Source organism: Biomphalaria glabrata, chromosome 2 (assembly GCF_947242115.1).
Source record: "Biomphalaria glabrata chromosome 2, xgBioGlab47.1, whole genome shotgun sequence".
Classification (NCBI taxonomy): Eukaryota; Metazoa; Mollusca; class Gastropoda; family Planorbidae; genus Biomphalaria; species Biomphalaria glabrata.
The window spans coordinates 31,951,183-31,965,983 of NC_074712.1; the positions used below are offsets into that span (position 1 = coordinate 31,951,183).

At 30.0% G+C, this 14,801-nt stretch overlaps 1 protein-coding gene across 5 annotated transcripts; it reads left to right on the forward strand.

Annotated features, from left to right (window-relative positions):
• The first annotated feature begins 278 nt into the window (after positions 1 to 278).
• On the forward strand, positions 279 to 14,716 carry LOC106057050 (V-type proton ATPase 116 kDa subunit a1-like). Of its 5 annotated transcripts, none has more exons than XM_013214084.2 (24): positions 279 to 408; positions 1,581 to 1,723; positions 1,916 to 1,994; positions 2,101 to 2,198; positions 2,287 to 2,415; positions 2,527 to 2,618; positions 2,708 to 2,834; positions 3,122 to 3,204; positions 3,654 to 3,747; positions 3,847 to 4,053; positions 4,371 to 4,521; positions 5,119 to 5,258; positions 5,724 to 5,860; positions 6,399 to 6,486; positions 7,265 to 7,383; positions 8,000 to 8,151; positions 8,635 to 8,723; positions 8,854 to 8,955; positions 9,067 to 9,120; positions 9,950 to 10,003; positions 12,121 to 12,183; positions 12,854 to 12,925; positions 13,039 to 13,156; positions 13,706 to 14,716. In XM_013214084.2, exons 2-24 carry the CDS (start codon positions 1,607 to 1,609, stop codon positions 13,981 to 13,983), a joined length of 2,643 nt encoding a protein of 880 aa, XP_013069538.2. In that variant the 5' UTR covers positions 279 to 408; positions 1,581 to 1,606; the 3' UTR covers positions 13,984 to 14,716. The 5 variants fall into 5 exon arrangements, with proteins under 5 accessions (XP_013069538.2, XP_013069554.1, XP_055876062.1 ...); XM_013214100.2 differs by lacking the exon at positions 9,950 to 10,003 and adding an exon at positions 10,251 to 10,268; XM_013214094.2 differs by lacking the exon at positions 279 to 408 and adding an exon at positions 1,344 to 1,443.
• The last annotated feature ends 85 nt before the right edge of the window (positions 14,717 to 14,801 follow it).

A 14,801-nucleotide genomic window follows, 5' to 3' on the forward strand; every position in this document is an offset into this window, starting at 1 on the left:
AGGTAGGGGGATTAGATATAGTTATCATATATTATGCAAACTATCACAGCACCCCCATGACGAAAGTAAACAAAAAAAATTTCAAAGCTAACTTTTGCGACAAAGGTGTGAAGAAATTGCATTTATAAGCTTGAGCGTTAATGGTATACAGAAAGTATGTTAAAGAATCATTGATTAAGACAATATGAGCATTTAAGAACCCACATCAACATAAAATGTGAATTACGTATACATAGAATTGTTGCAGCTGTATACAATAAAAACGATTGATCAAACGCCAAACTCTCGGGTAACATGACTTCCTACTAATCACATGATCACATGACGGGAAGTACAATATTTTGTTTTGGTTCATGTGACAAAACTATCCTATCCTTACTTCCCTACAGATTTACAAGGCACAGAGATGTAAGTTATAGAATCTAGTGTATATCTAGAACAAAATTTATTTAATGTTTTCATTCGAAAGAGGCCTGCATATCCTTTTGCATTAAATTATTTATGAATAAGATCTAGATTTAGACCTAATTTCTAATTGAGTGACTTCGTAATCGTAGACTGTTCAGACTCAGTGACAAGTGAGTAGATGATTCTATCTACTAAAATAATCTACTATTGTATTAATTAAGTATATTACTAGATCTATTAGTCTATTACTATTACTAGTTTAGAGTAGATCTACTTATCTAAGTCTAAGTACTACTGTCTAGATTTAAATCTAGATCACTAGAATTCATTAGATAGTCTAGTAGATGTAAGATAGTGATCTAGTAAAGTAAGTATTACTTAAAGTTAAAGTAAGTAGAGCTCTAGAGTCTTGGTAGGTTGTAGGGCGTAGGGCTAAAGTTAAAAGTGGCTCAAGGCCAAGGTACTATACTATATTTAATATTACTAGATAATTATAATAGATTTAGATCTATTAATAATTATAATAGAAAGTCTATACATCTAAAGTCTATTCAACTCTATTATTAAACTTTAAATGATATCTTAATAATTATTCTATTATTTTATTATATTATAAATTATATAGTTAAGCTTTCAATTTAGGCCCCTTTGCCTTTACATTCATTAACTTTAGTTTTGTATAGTATACTGTATAAGTATATATTAAATTAAGGTTATTGCTATTTAGGGAGGGGGGATAGGCTGCTACTGCTCACTGCTAGGGCCTAAATCTAACCAAGTGCTGAAAGATAAGCAGTTATATGAGGGTTTTGTTTTCTCTTATATAATCATTTATATGTGTGTGTGTGTGTGTGTTTGCCCTTCTTTGGCCTTGTAATAAATAGGTTTGTGGTAGGGGCAAAATTTTTTCACTTGTGGATTGTCATTGAAGGTCATTGGCTTGGCTTATGTGCTTTATTTGTTACTGTGATTTCAACTAAAGCCTGTTAGCTTACCTTCTTCACTGTACTTACCAGCTTGCCAATTTAAAATAAAGTATTATTGATGTGTTGTTGTTATTTTGTTTACATTTTTAAAGTTTATTGTTTAAAAAGTATCATTTTATTTACCCAAGTTGTAACAAATAATACTTTTTTTTAATACTTAAAAAAAAATAATTTTTATATTGATAGAGTGAACTGGCAGGGACTCTGCAACCATGGGGTCACTATTCAGGACAGAGGAAATGCGTTTCTGCCAGATGTTTGTGCAGACAGAGGCTGCCTACCATTGCATCTCAGAATTAGGAGAACTTGGATTAGTCCAGTTTAAAGATGTAAGTTAAACATCGAATTAAATGATATAATAATCAATATTTGTTTCTTGTACCTTAATCTGAATATATTTTTTAGAGTGATCGTCTTTAACACTACACAGTCATAAGTTAAAATAACTTAAATCATATTTACAGAAAACTGTTCTTTAAAGAATTAACTTTACAAATTATAATTTAATGTTTTTGTCATAGCTGAATACTAATGTCAACTCTTTTCAAAGAACTTTTGTAAATGAGATTCGCAGATGTGAGGAAATGGAAAGAAAGCTTCGTAAGTAAATACGATCTTTGAGGCCAATTAGTCTATTCTATTGTTACTTTATGTAACAATTTTATAAGGTTTTAACAAAACATTTCTCTTGTTTATATTTTCCTAGGCTACACAGAAAAAGAGATTTTAAAAGAAGGGATGAAAATACCAGACAATAGAGAGGATCCTAAAGCTCCTGCACCAAAAGAAATGAATGACCTTGAGGTTTTGATTGTTTTATATTTCGAGTCCAATTAGTTTTAGCATTGCAATTATTGGCTTTGTTGTACTAGGTATTGTTGTCTATTAATAGGTTGAGTTTGAGAAAATGGACACAGAGTTGCGCCAGGTGAATACTAATAACGAGGCCCTGAAACAAAACTTTCTGGAATTGACTGAGTTGAGAGAAGTTCTTAACAAAACTCAGGATTATTTTCGCATGGTAAATTAAACTGTCTTAGCTTTAAAAAATAAGGAAAATCAAAATAGTTACAGGTGTTTTCAATTAACAAATCTTTAGGGATAATTCTTTCTAATGTGCTTTGATTCTCAGTATGGGTCAGACATTCAGCACATGATGGAAGAAGAAACAGGTGTGCCACACGAAGAAGCAATCATTGGCAGACAACAACAGGCTGCCCTAGGGTAAGTTTCTCTCTTTCAAAGATGTCTGCAATGTTCAACTACTTCACAATGCAATGAAAATCTCTTTTGTTTTTATTCTTCACTTTCAGATTTTTTGTTGGCACAGTGCTTAGAGAAAAAGTTCCAGTCTTTGAGCGTGTCATGAAATTTATAACTCACAGTACTGTCTTCATGAGAACTGAGGAAATAGAGCGTACTTTTAAAGACCCTATTACTGTAAGCACTTGCTGTCTGTATTGTAACTTTTCAACCATGTTTATGCCTTAATCAATCATGCCATCTAGTGTGCAATTTGCATATTTCATACTAAAAATAACATTGACACTGTGGGAGCAAAGCTTTTATTGTTGCAGAGCTGCATATTAAAAAACAATTCACATATTTTGTACAATCTAGCTAAAAAAAAACAACAAAATTGTTATATATCATGAACTTTTGATAACCTTGTAAATTAGTCAGTTGTAAAACAAAGTGATTTTTAACATACTGTTTTGTTTTTATAGGGTGATGATCTGCACAAGAGTATGTTTATTGTATTCTATCAAGGAGATCAGCTCAGAAACAAAGTGAAGAAAGTTTGTGAAGGGTAAATGTTTATCTCTGTTAAATATAAATAAATATAAAATATAAATATAATTACATGTGTAAGTAAACTAATTTGTAGTCATTTGATGAAATTGTCAACAGTGAAGTGATAATTATTATTATTTTTTTGTTAGACAAATAGTAAAATAATTTTAAATGATGTCCATTATTTCTAACATGAAAATTCTATTGCTAGTAAACACTTTCCTTATTCTAGTGGTGTTATTCTGGTACAAGTAACTGAATTTATTATAACAATATCTTTTACAATGAATTATAGTCTAGCTTCTTAAGAAATTGTATCCTTCTTAAATAGTAAGTAAGATTACCAATTCGTAGATTGTGCTGTTCGCTAGCTCACTATTTTTCAGACTAAGATAAATTCTTAAAGCTCATGTAAAAAGTATGCATTACATATAACAAACACTGCCATTAATTATTTACTTTTAGCATGAGAGGCACTATCTATCCTGTACCAGATTCTCCCCAGGAAAGAAACACAATGCTGCAAGGTGTTAACACACGGATCAGTGACCTAGAAAATGTAAGAGCCAATTTCAAACTGAAAAGATTTATTTAAAAACATTAAAAATTTAAAATACTTTTTCCTATGCTCTGTTAAATGTTTTTTGTTTTCTTTCAGGTTTTGACTCAAAGCAATGAACATCGTCAGCGTGTCCTGAGAAATGCCCAGAAAGAGTTGAGATCATGGACTATCAAGGTTGAGAAAATCAAGGCCATCTACCACACCCTGAACATGTTCAAAGTTCACCAAAACAGTCTCCATGCTGAATGTTGGTTTCCAGCCAAAGCAATCGATGATATTAGGAGAGCTCTGAACACAGGAGAAGTGAGTTTTATCATTATGATACAAGTAAACTTTATTAGCGCAAACGAAATTTGTTTTCACTGTTGTATGTATTTACTCAATAATTGAACAAGTCTCAATAAATAAAATATTTAAATTATACAAATATATGAATAAACATGTTGTTTTATTCAATTAATTGATATACTGAAAGTTTTTATTTTGACCACCAATGGAAAGCAAGATTTTCTTTGTCTGTTTTCTTCTTTTTATTAGCTTCGATTTATATTGCTTCTGACATAATAATAATCGTTGAATAAATGTTAATTATTTTGAACTTTTTTTTTGTTTTAATGTAGAAAGTCAGCAACAGCACCATCCCAACTGTCATCCAGCCCATGCACACTAATGAATCCCCTCCATCTTACTACAACTGCAACAGATTTGTCAAAGGATTTCAGAACATTGTAGATGCCTATGGCATGTCTACTTATGGGGAAGTTAATCCAGGTGTGTTAAATGTATTTATGAAATTAAAAAAAAATCAATAAAAATAGTGTCTATGAAAGGTCCTGAATTACTTCAAACTATAAAATAAAAAAAATCCTTGATTTTATTGTCATAATGTTACTCTCGTGTGCATTTCACAGGAAGTTGAGCTACTATAAAAAAAATTATATTTTAAAACACTAATATTTCTAAATACTAAAGACAATTTTTGTCCTAAAACAGTAAAATCAGTTTGAATGTCAATATGACAATGACTAGAAAAATGTGATATTCATAAATGGCTTTTGTTTATATTAATTTAAGATTTGAAAGTATACATTTTTTTTAAAGCTTTCAAACATCAACTGGAAAAAATTAACAATTGCGCCGTTTGTAATTCATTTTTTTTTTTTGATAATTGCCTATATATCTTCCAGTTTCTAAATAGTAGTGACAATTCTACCATTGATTTATATAAATATATTAAAAGTATTTTGCCCGAAGATGACCTGGAACAACATGGACCTCCATATACAAAATTATGGCCCGTCAAAATAGGTCAACTGCTTTATAACATAAACTATTGATTTGACATTAGCTATTTTCTTTTTCTTGCAGCTCCTTACACCTGTATCACCTTCCCATTTCTGTTTGCTGTCATGTTTGGTGATGCTGGACATGGTTTGATCATGTTCTTGTTTGGTCTCTTTCTGGTCATCAAGGAGAAATCCATTGGATCAAAAAGAATAGCCAATGAGGTTAGTACTTCATTTAACTTTGTTTAATAATATATTTTTATGTCATCTATCAGTGATGGGAATTTTATCAGACCAAAAAAATTGAAATGACATTCAAAACATTGTGATTCCCCATGTACACAATGTTTTGCAAGAGAGGTTCTGATGATAATTTATAAAACAAATCTTTTTATAATAAACATTGATTTTTTAATATACTACCTATAATAGTTTATATCTCATGATTACATTGTGCGAATTATAGATGACTGCCATGTTATGTGGTATGTATTATTCTTTGAAAGGACATAATAAAAGGAATATGACTTAAAAAGAGTATGTACCAAAATGACCATTGTGCCAAAACATCCTGCTTTGTGGTCTCCCACATATCATTCTCCACTTAGTTTTGCCTTACATCCCACTTATGCCTCCCTTTTTTTTTTTTTTTTTTTTTTTTCATTTATTGAATTTTTTTTTTTTCAGATTGCTAACACATTCTTTGGTGGCAGATACATTATTATGATGATGGGGGCCTTCTCTATCTACACAGGAATCATCTACAATGATTTCTTTTCTAAATCTGTCAACATCTTTGGATCACAGTGGCATCCAGTTATTAAGTTAGTCACTTTTTTTTTTCTAGTTAGCATTGCTCACATTTGTTTCAGTAATTTTAAGATACAATTTAAATTAAATGTGCTTTAGAGTATAAAAGACAATTACTGAGCAGATCTAACATGAAAAATAAAATTGATGTAAGATGTAAATAAAATATATAAAAGATACCCTAAATCAGAATATATTTTTAAATGACCGTTAAGTCGTTATTCAAACAAGGGTCAAAGTTCAAATGTCATCATCATCTTCCCTGTTACCTTACAAAAGATTTTGGCAAACTAAAAAAAAAAACATTTTTTTCTTAAGGGGAGTTTAATAACATTTTTAGAAAGAAAACAGTTTAAAAAAAGGCTACTGATATAAAAGGAAAAAGATAAGCTGTCTAGAAAGTGTGCCTTAGACTGCTTGAAATAAAAACAACAAACCAACTTAATGTCCATGGCAATTATTGAAACATTGCTGATTTGTTTATAAATCAAATGTTCTTTTGTAAGTGTGTACATATTGAAATGTCAAATAAATATGTGCCTTGTTGTATAGACAAGAAGAATGGGAATCTGACGATATACAGCTGAATCCAGTAACTTCTCACTACAATGTGACTGCATATCCTATTGGTATTGATCCGGTAAGATATGTTCTATTACTGACAATGTGCAAGATTAACTCTATGCTTCTAGCTTTAACATACTATTATTATAATATTAGATTTTAAATTTTTATCAACATATCTTCTTTCTCTTTACCATTGTATATTAGTTAAATGGAGTGCCATGGGTAATGAGGAACAATTTGATATTGGCACCAGAGTGGGGCTAACCCAAATGCATGTATTTTTTCTAGACTCAAGTCTCAGACAACCCTTTCTGAGTTAACTGTCTGGTCCTGTTGAGTGGGTGGGACTTAAAGGTAGTGGGACAACTTGTGTAAAACATTTGATGACAGTATTTATTCAGCATTGAGAAGGCCTGTGATACAACCTGGAAATATGGTATTTTATTGGACATCCTCCCTGCTTTGATCTCTAAACATTTTGCGTTTGGGTGTGCATCTGTACTTTTTACCATTACTGGGTTTCTCCATTAACAGCATTTTGTCCAGCTCTTAAATTTTGAAAGTTAAATCGTCCAGTCTTAACACATTTCAAAATTAGGTCACTAGGAATGTTATGCATTGTTTTGCAATCTAAGAAGACCAGTCCCCCCCCCCCCCCCCCCCCCCCCCCCAAAAAAAAAACAACAACAACACCATTACACCTTACTCAAGATTTTAAATTCACATTTCTCTCTGTGAGCATTAAAAGAAATGTTGAAAAGCACTAATTTTTTAGAGATCTATTACAAGGTATGTTATTCAATTTTTAAATGAATGACAATTAAAACTTTTTTTTTCCTCATTATATTCAGATCTGGCAGGCGGCAATGAACAAGATTTTATTCTTAAATTCACTCAAAATGAAAATGGCTATCATCCTTGGTGTGATACACATGCTTTTTGGTATCTGCTTACAGATTTTCAATCATGTGTAAGTTGACATAACTGTTTGAAAATTTGTTTAACAAATTATTACTTTTGAACTTATAGTTAATATTTGTGTGTCACTAATAATAAAAACCTTAAATTAAGTTTACAAAAAAAAAATACATTCATTTAATAATGTTTTCCCACTTAACTATCAGAAGTATCATGTCTTGCAGAGAAGTTGTTCTTCTTTTTGCCCGCTCCAGTTCTGATCTAATGTCTAATCCTGTTGAACATAATAATTAGAATTTATTTTAAGGTCACTCTTGTAAAGTGTTTAATTTGTATTTATATAAATACTTAAAATATATTTGTGTCTGGTGAGATAAGAAAGAATTCTAAAAGATTAATATTGATGAAGCATGGAATAATATCTATCTAATACGGTTCTAATGAAATAAAATAAATGATTTTGAGGACAGGTTGGATGTCTATCATATAATGTACAATTTATGGGCCGGATGAAATAGAAATGCATGGGCCGATTTTGACACCCATTCTGTCCCTGCTAGCAGAGATTTGGATGAATTTACATGAAACTATAGGAATCGCTATTGTTACCTAGTACATGATGTACCACTTAACAATCCAGTTCTAATGAATTTTTTTTTTTCTTACAGCCATTTTAAGAATTACATTGACATTTTTATTCGATTCATCCCTGAGTTTCTCTTCTTGGGATGCCTGTTTGGTTACCTGGTAGCTACAGTAATCTACAAGTGGTTGATGTTTGATGGCACCAAGTCTCACTGTGCACCAGCCTTGTTGATCCGTAAGTTAATCTTGAAATACTCATGCTTGTACTAATTTCAGTGTGGCCCTTACCTTGTTGGATGGTATAATATCTTGAAAAACTCTCTGATGGTTGTGGGGGAACTAAATATTTGTACATATATATTACCTTATTGAAAAGTAGTTCTAATTCTCATAAGTATTTTATTTTTGTTGTCAATTTGTCTGTATGCAAAGTTTGTAAGTTTTAAAAGTTCTTAATCCCTATTTTACTATCTGATTTGAGATTAAAGGATCCGAATATGTAGTGGCCATGTTCATTTGTCATTTATTTATCTACTTGTAATTATATAATTTTAAATAGCAAAAACCTTCAAAGCACTCAAGATTTGTTTTGTTCAATTCATTGATTTTTAGAGAAAATAAGCTTACATTTCTTCCCCATTGGCCAAACAAAAACATACAAACAAACTGAAACACAAATTCAAGAAAATTATATATGTTATGATCTGTTTCTCTCCAGATTATATTAATATGTTTATGTTCAAGTACACAAATCCTGACACTGCAATAGAGAAATGTGACCCAGATTTGATGTATTACAAGGGGCAGGTAAACAATGAAAGAAAATTAAAACTATGAAAATATGTTTTTTTTTTTTTGTTTTTTTGTTTTGGTTACAAAGTGATAGAAAAAAAAATTGGGGTATTAGGTTAAATAAATGATATTCCCATTTTTACAGGATGGTGTTCAATATGCAATGTTCTTCATTGCGATTTTTTCTGTTCCTGTTCTACTAATAGTCAAGCCTGTCTATGTCATTTGCAAGAACAAAAGAAAAGGAGTAAGTTCAATTAATAATTCTCTTTGTTTAGATTGTACTATGAATAAAAATAATAGAAGTGCTAATTTAATTTAAAAAAAAATTTAATTGTAAATTGAATTTTTTTTTTAGCACGACTTTTCAGATCATGCAGCTTTGATTAGCCATGAAATACCACCAGCTAATGTAAGTTTTATTATTACTGTAATCAACCTAAAGATGATAATAATTATGTTTAAAAAGATTACATATTAAGTTTCTAAACAAAACGTTACTCATTTTTTGCAATACCTATGATGTAAAAAATGCTTGTGGAATTAAAAAAATGCATCTACAAATTTGACTATTCTAGGTAAGGCTGTGTTTTTATGAAATGTTAAGATAACAAGTTTGTTTCATTTCCTGTGCATGGTTTTGCAATATACCTCTGTGCACTATTTTTCTTTTGAGTATATTTCCCATTTAAGTTCTTTTAGTTTCAACTTTTGTTTCATTGCACTTTCTGTCTGTGGGGTTTGATGTGTTTTAAAATGTTAAAGTTAGCTGCTTTCAGCCTTTAGATTATTTTTAGCCAGAGGTTCTTGGAATTTTTAAAAAAGTTTTTTATTTTTGTTTTTCTTTCTAAAAAATAACAATAACATTTTCCTGTACAGATGGGCATTGGTTCTCTATAATTAACATGCTGGTTATTGAGATAAATTTCAACTATTTTGATACTAAAGCACAAGTCTTTGCATTTCTTACAAATTCTGTCCTGCTAGCTCTTTCATTCTCTCAAGCTTCATATTTTTAAATTCTATTTATACCTGGTGATCTATGAATATCATTTTAAATCTTTGTCTTTAAAATATAGAAACATGTGATTTAAAATAGATTTTTGTTTATATATTTTTCTTACATTTTGCATTTCAACCATCAATATGTCTGTTTGGTGCAACCACCACACCAATGGCGTCCCAATCTCAATGGTTTCCCCTTAATTTGTTTTGTTTGTTATCATGACCTATCCTTATAGCCTCTAGCCCCTATCCCTGGAACATATGTAAACCATGGGGCTGTGGAGTTAGGGGTAAGTTGGCGCTAGTCAGAGTTTGCATATTGGAATTTTATCCTGGTTTAGATCAGATTCTATTTTTTTCCCTCCTTCCACATTTGTTTATTGATTTATTTACCCTGACCCCACTCATTTATTGAACTATTAATGTATATACTATTTTCTATATGCATTGCTGTTTTGATTGATGTATTCCCATATATATATGTATATGTATATTTCTATATACATTTCTTTCTGCCTGTGCCATATTTCTCTCCAGGGGGGAGTGACACTAGAAGTATATCTTTTTTTAAACTTTAGTTTAAATGATCATTATCATTGACATAACACAAGAGACACATATTAGCTGTCTAAATTGAACATTTCATAGTTTCTAATATACATTTGTTCATTTAATTTAGTAAATACATTCTCATACTTAGCTAATACTCTAATCAAACTAGTTAATTTACCTCTCAATAAGAGTTTTAACTGCAAGTAGGCCCTAGTTTATGCAAATTTATCAGAAAAAAAAAAACACAATACATCAACAAAAACTAATTTAAGGTTTTAATACATATTTTTAAAAATATTTGTATATAAATTGGGACCTACATGCCTTCCAGATGGATATTCTAATCAACCAATCTAGTCATGTTAAATTACAATAAAAAATACAGCATTTACCATCATTGTGATGAAAATTTTATTAAATTCATCTTAACACCATAAATTATTTATTGTATTGCATCTTGATGTAACCTTCAAATATGGCCATGTATATTTATGTAATTAGATGGTAAGGTTGCATTGCAATGCTTATCAGAATATAATTTATAAACATATATACCGGTATATACAAAGTTAATTTGTTTGCTACTAGCTCTAAATATTATCAGGTCCCTATGAAGCATGAAGACAGCACATGACATATGATTTGGATGATGACTTTAGTTTGAACCTTATTGTAGAAAAAAAATTTTTTTTTTTCAAGCAGAAAAAGATGGCGCTAGATGTTTTTAACATTCTTGTCCCTCCTAAAATAAAGGTTTTAATGTCAGTCGAAGTAAGAGAAGTACAACTTGACAGAACCAAATGTAAAAATGTCATCTAGTTAGGATTGTTACATGTCAAGGTAGCCAAGCAATAGTTTCTTATATTAAGTCTTATCAGAGTTGTTGTTTTCTTTCACCACAACTGTACAGGGATGTAAACATAGTTAGCTACACTTTCTCTTGCTTTTGAATGCTTGAAGATCATTTTCTTTTTTAATATTATCAATATGATGACTGATCTATTTTTTGTCTACTTGACATTATTTTGATAAAATTTGTAATTAGTTTTAGGCAGCTGAATTTTGATTTAGAATAATTCCAATTATAGTTTTGGTTACTGTGGAACACATTTATAAAACTAGTTTGTATGTATCTTTCTAGTAATTGGTCAAAAGGGACCATATATTATATCAATAAATTATTTTATTGTGTACTTTTGATAGTTTCAGTAATTTGACCGTTATATAATTAATCCACATTGGTTAATTAATGCAACACTTAAGGTGTAGAATAGTTAGCATTTTTTTGTATTAACAAGACATTTAAGCAGTACATGGTTCAACTGCTATTAACATTAGGACTAAATATTGACAGTGTAGAACGTAGAACATTATTTATTAATCTATTTTCATCGTTTAACTATCGTAAAGGACTCTTCACATGTCACATCTATATGAAATTTAAAAAATTACTTGTTTTAGAAATGCATCTTGCATTTTGCAATATATGTTTATATATATATATATATATATATATATAATCAAGAAACTAATTTCACAATAATTGTTTACTTGTTAAATGCATGAAATAACAAATGAATTACTTTTTATTTTTATATGGCTATTTTTTATGATGCCCATAATTTAAAAACAAAGTTTTAACATTGTATTTTTCAAATATATTATAAAACTATTTTAGTTATGAGGAAAACTTGCAATATATAAAATTGTATCCTTTAAGAAAAAAAAATAATGAAAATTTGAAATGTTTATGTTTAGAAGATAAAAAATTATAGATGAAATTGTTTTGTACTCCACACCTTCACTTCTGCATTTTGCTAACACTTGTCCATTATTGTAATGCACATTTTTACAGCAAGTCAACATGTCCTATGAGTATGAAAATGCTGATGAAATTAGAAATGGAAGATTTGTCAGGGTAGGTTTTAGTTTTGAACAGTTTTTCAACTGTGATCTGAAAGGAAATGTTTTAACACTGTCCTGTTTATAAGGTGGGATGGGTCTCTCTCATTGGTAGTATTGATGCTAACCAAAATGTTCTTCTAGTAAAAGTTTGTTTCATAGTCTCTCTCTTTCTTTAATATAGCTACTGATAATAGTTTTGTACAGATATTTCATCATCTAACTCTTTAATCACTGAACTAGATTAGATGACATCGATATTTTATTTGCATTGCTATTTCTTGTATACTATTTTATTATGTTTATTAAGAAGCTAAATGCATCATAGTTATCCTAGAGCATGTGATTTGGCCTCTCTTGACATTTTGCATACATGCTTAATGCAAATATAAAAATATGATTCTATAGTGTTGCTCTTGTGAAGTCAGATTTATTGAAGTCAGGTAAAATATATGTGTAAACCTTTTTACACCCTTCCTTGTTGGATGCCTTAGTTGCACCTTGTTTTGTTTTTTTAAGTGTTTGAGTGTCCTCTCCTCATAACCCATATCATGCACTTTTTTTATTTCCTGCTTCAGTTATTTCACTTCTTGAATACATTTTGCTTTATATAGAATCATATTGTTTTTTCCTATGAATATTGATTGTACTTTGTCCTAACGTTTGAACTGTCTACTTGTGTGTAGGAAGAAGCTAAACCTCCGGCTGCTATTGAGGAAGGGGAAGAGCACAAAGGTGAACATGGTGGTCATGAAGAAGTGAGTATTATTTTAGCATGCTAATGAATTACCCTTCATCTACATTGTAAAAGTTTATGTAGGTTTTAGAGGTATAAAATATATATATTAAAATCTTTATTTTTTTTTTGTAGCATGGCACAGGGGAAGTAATCATTCATCAGGCTATTCACACCATTGAGTTCTGTTTAGGTTGTATCTCCCATACTGCCTCTTACCTTCGACTCTGGGCTTTATCTCTAGCTCATGCTCGTAAGTGAGGTTTTTAACAAATATTTTGGTAGCAATTTACCCATCAGTTTTCTTTTAGGATAATATGTTTACCAAATATATTATTCTCAATACCATATTGAAATAATTGTTATAATAAAGACACAGATATAGATTTAGGTATACAGCTTAATGTTCAGCATACATATATCATTACATATTAAGGATCAAGTGTTTTAATCCTGAGTTGGAATTTAAGTCTGTTGTGTAATTAAAAAAATTAAGATTCTCAAAAAGTAGACACCAAACAAATTTTGTTGAAGTCATTTACTTGACTGCTATTTCAGTTAGAATTAGGAATGTCATTGAAGGCTAGTATTTTTATATTCTTAGTTCTTTGAGCTGTAATAGGTAGCTGAAATTTATTGGGGGGAACAAAGATTAAAAGGCTAACTTTACAACACTCAATTTCAGATGAGAGGGTTTATAGGAAAATATGTTTTAGACTTCTGAATATAGTTAACATTATCAGTACATCTAGAATACTTTCTTTTAACATTGTCCTCATGAATTTAAACATTTATTCTGCAGAGCTGTCTGAAGTACTATGGAGCATGGTCCTGCGTCTCTCACTGAAGATGGCTGGCAGATATGTGGGCTCTCCCATCATTTTTGTTATCTTTTTCATCTGGGCTAACCTGACAGTGGCCATCCTGTTGCTTATGGAAGGCCTTAGTGCTTTCCTCCACACTCTTCGATTGCATTGGGTCGAGTTCAATTCTAAATTCTACATGGGTGAAGGTTATGCCTTTACACCTTTCAACTTCAAACATATCCTGAATATGCAGTCTCTAGAAGATATTTCCTAAGTTTTTTTTGTTTCTCATACTAAGTGCCTTACTTGACCATTGACCTTTCTGTGATCATACTTTTTCAAAATTTTTAGTAATTATCAAACAAACAAAACGTACATTCTAAGCAAAACATTTTTTTTGGAGCTAAATTTTCTATTTTCTTTTATTCTTGTAAGCTATTAATTGGTCAAAACAACAAAAATCTATTTTTGTTACTTTTGTATACATTTTACTCAAGATATATATTTACCACTAGTGGACATGAACAATGATAGTTTACCAATTAAAAAAAAATGATTTTTTTGTTTGTTTCAATGTAGAGTTAATGTAGTTTAAATGATTGTTATTTGCTTTCAAAACAAAACAAATTTATTTATACTGAAGTTTTTCAAAGTTATGTAGATTTCTAAATGCTTCCCAAGGACTAATGACATTGTGATTTTTGATATATTATTTTATTTTTGTGAATTCATTTTGGTGTTCCATTCCAAAGAAAAGATTACATTTTATGTTATGTATATTATGCTGAAAAACAAATCCCTGCAAATTTGTAACATTCCTTTTTAATGTTTAGTCCTGTAGTTATGTATTTAACATTTACTTGGAGATGAAAGTCATGTTGTTACAATAAGAGTAGAAGCATATAATAACTTAATATGTACCAGTATAGCTGTAAACATACAACTCTCTATAGTGTATGGGAAGGTGAGATTTTAAGTTTTTGAAATAAAATATTAGTTTGCATAAATCTACTTTTTCTTCTTTTTAAAGCAAACCACAAAATGTTTTCCCTATAGCATTTGTTCTCTTTGATGCTTTAATTTACTCACAGA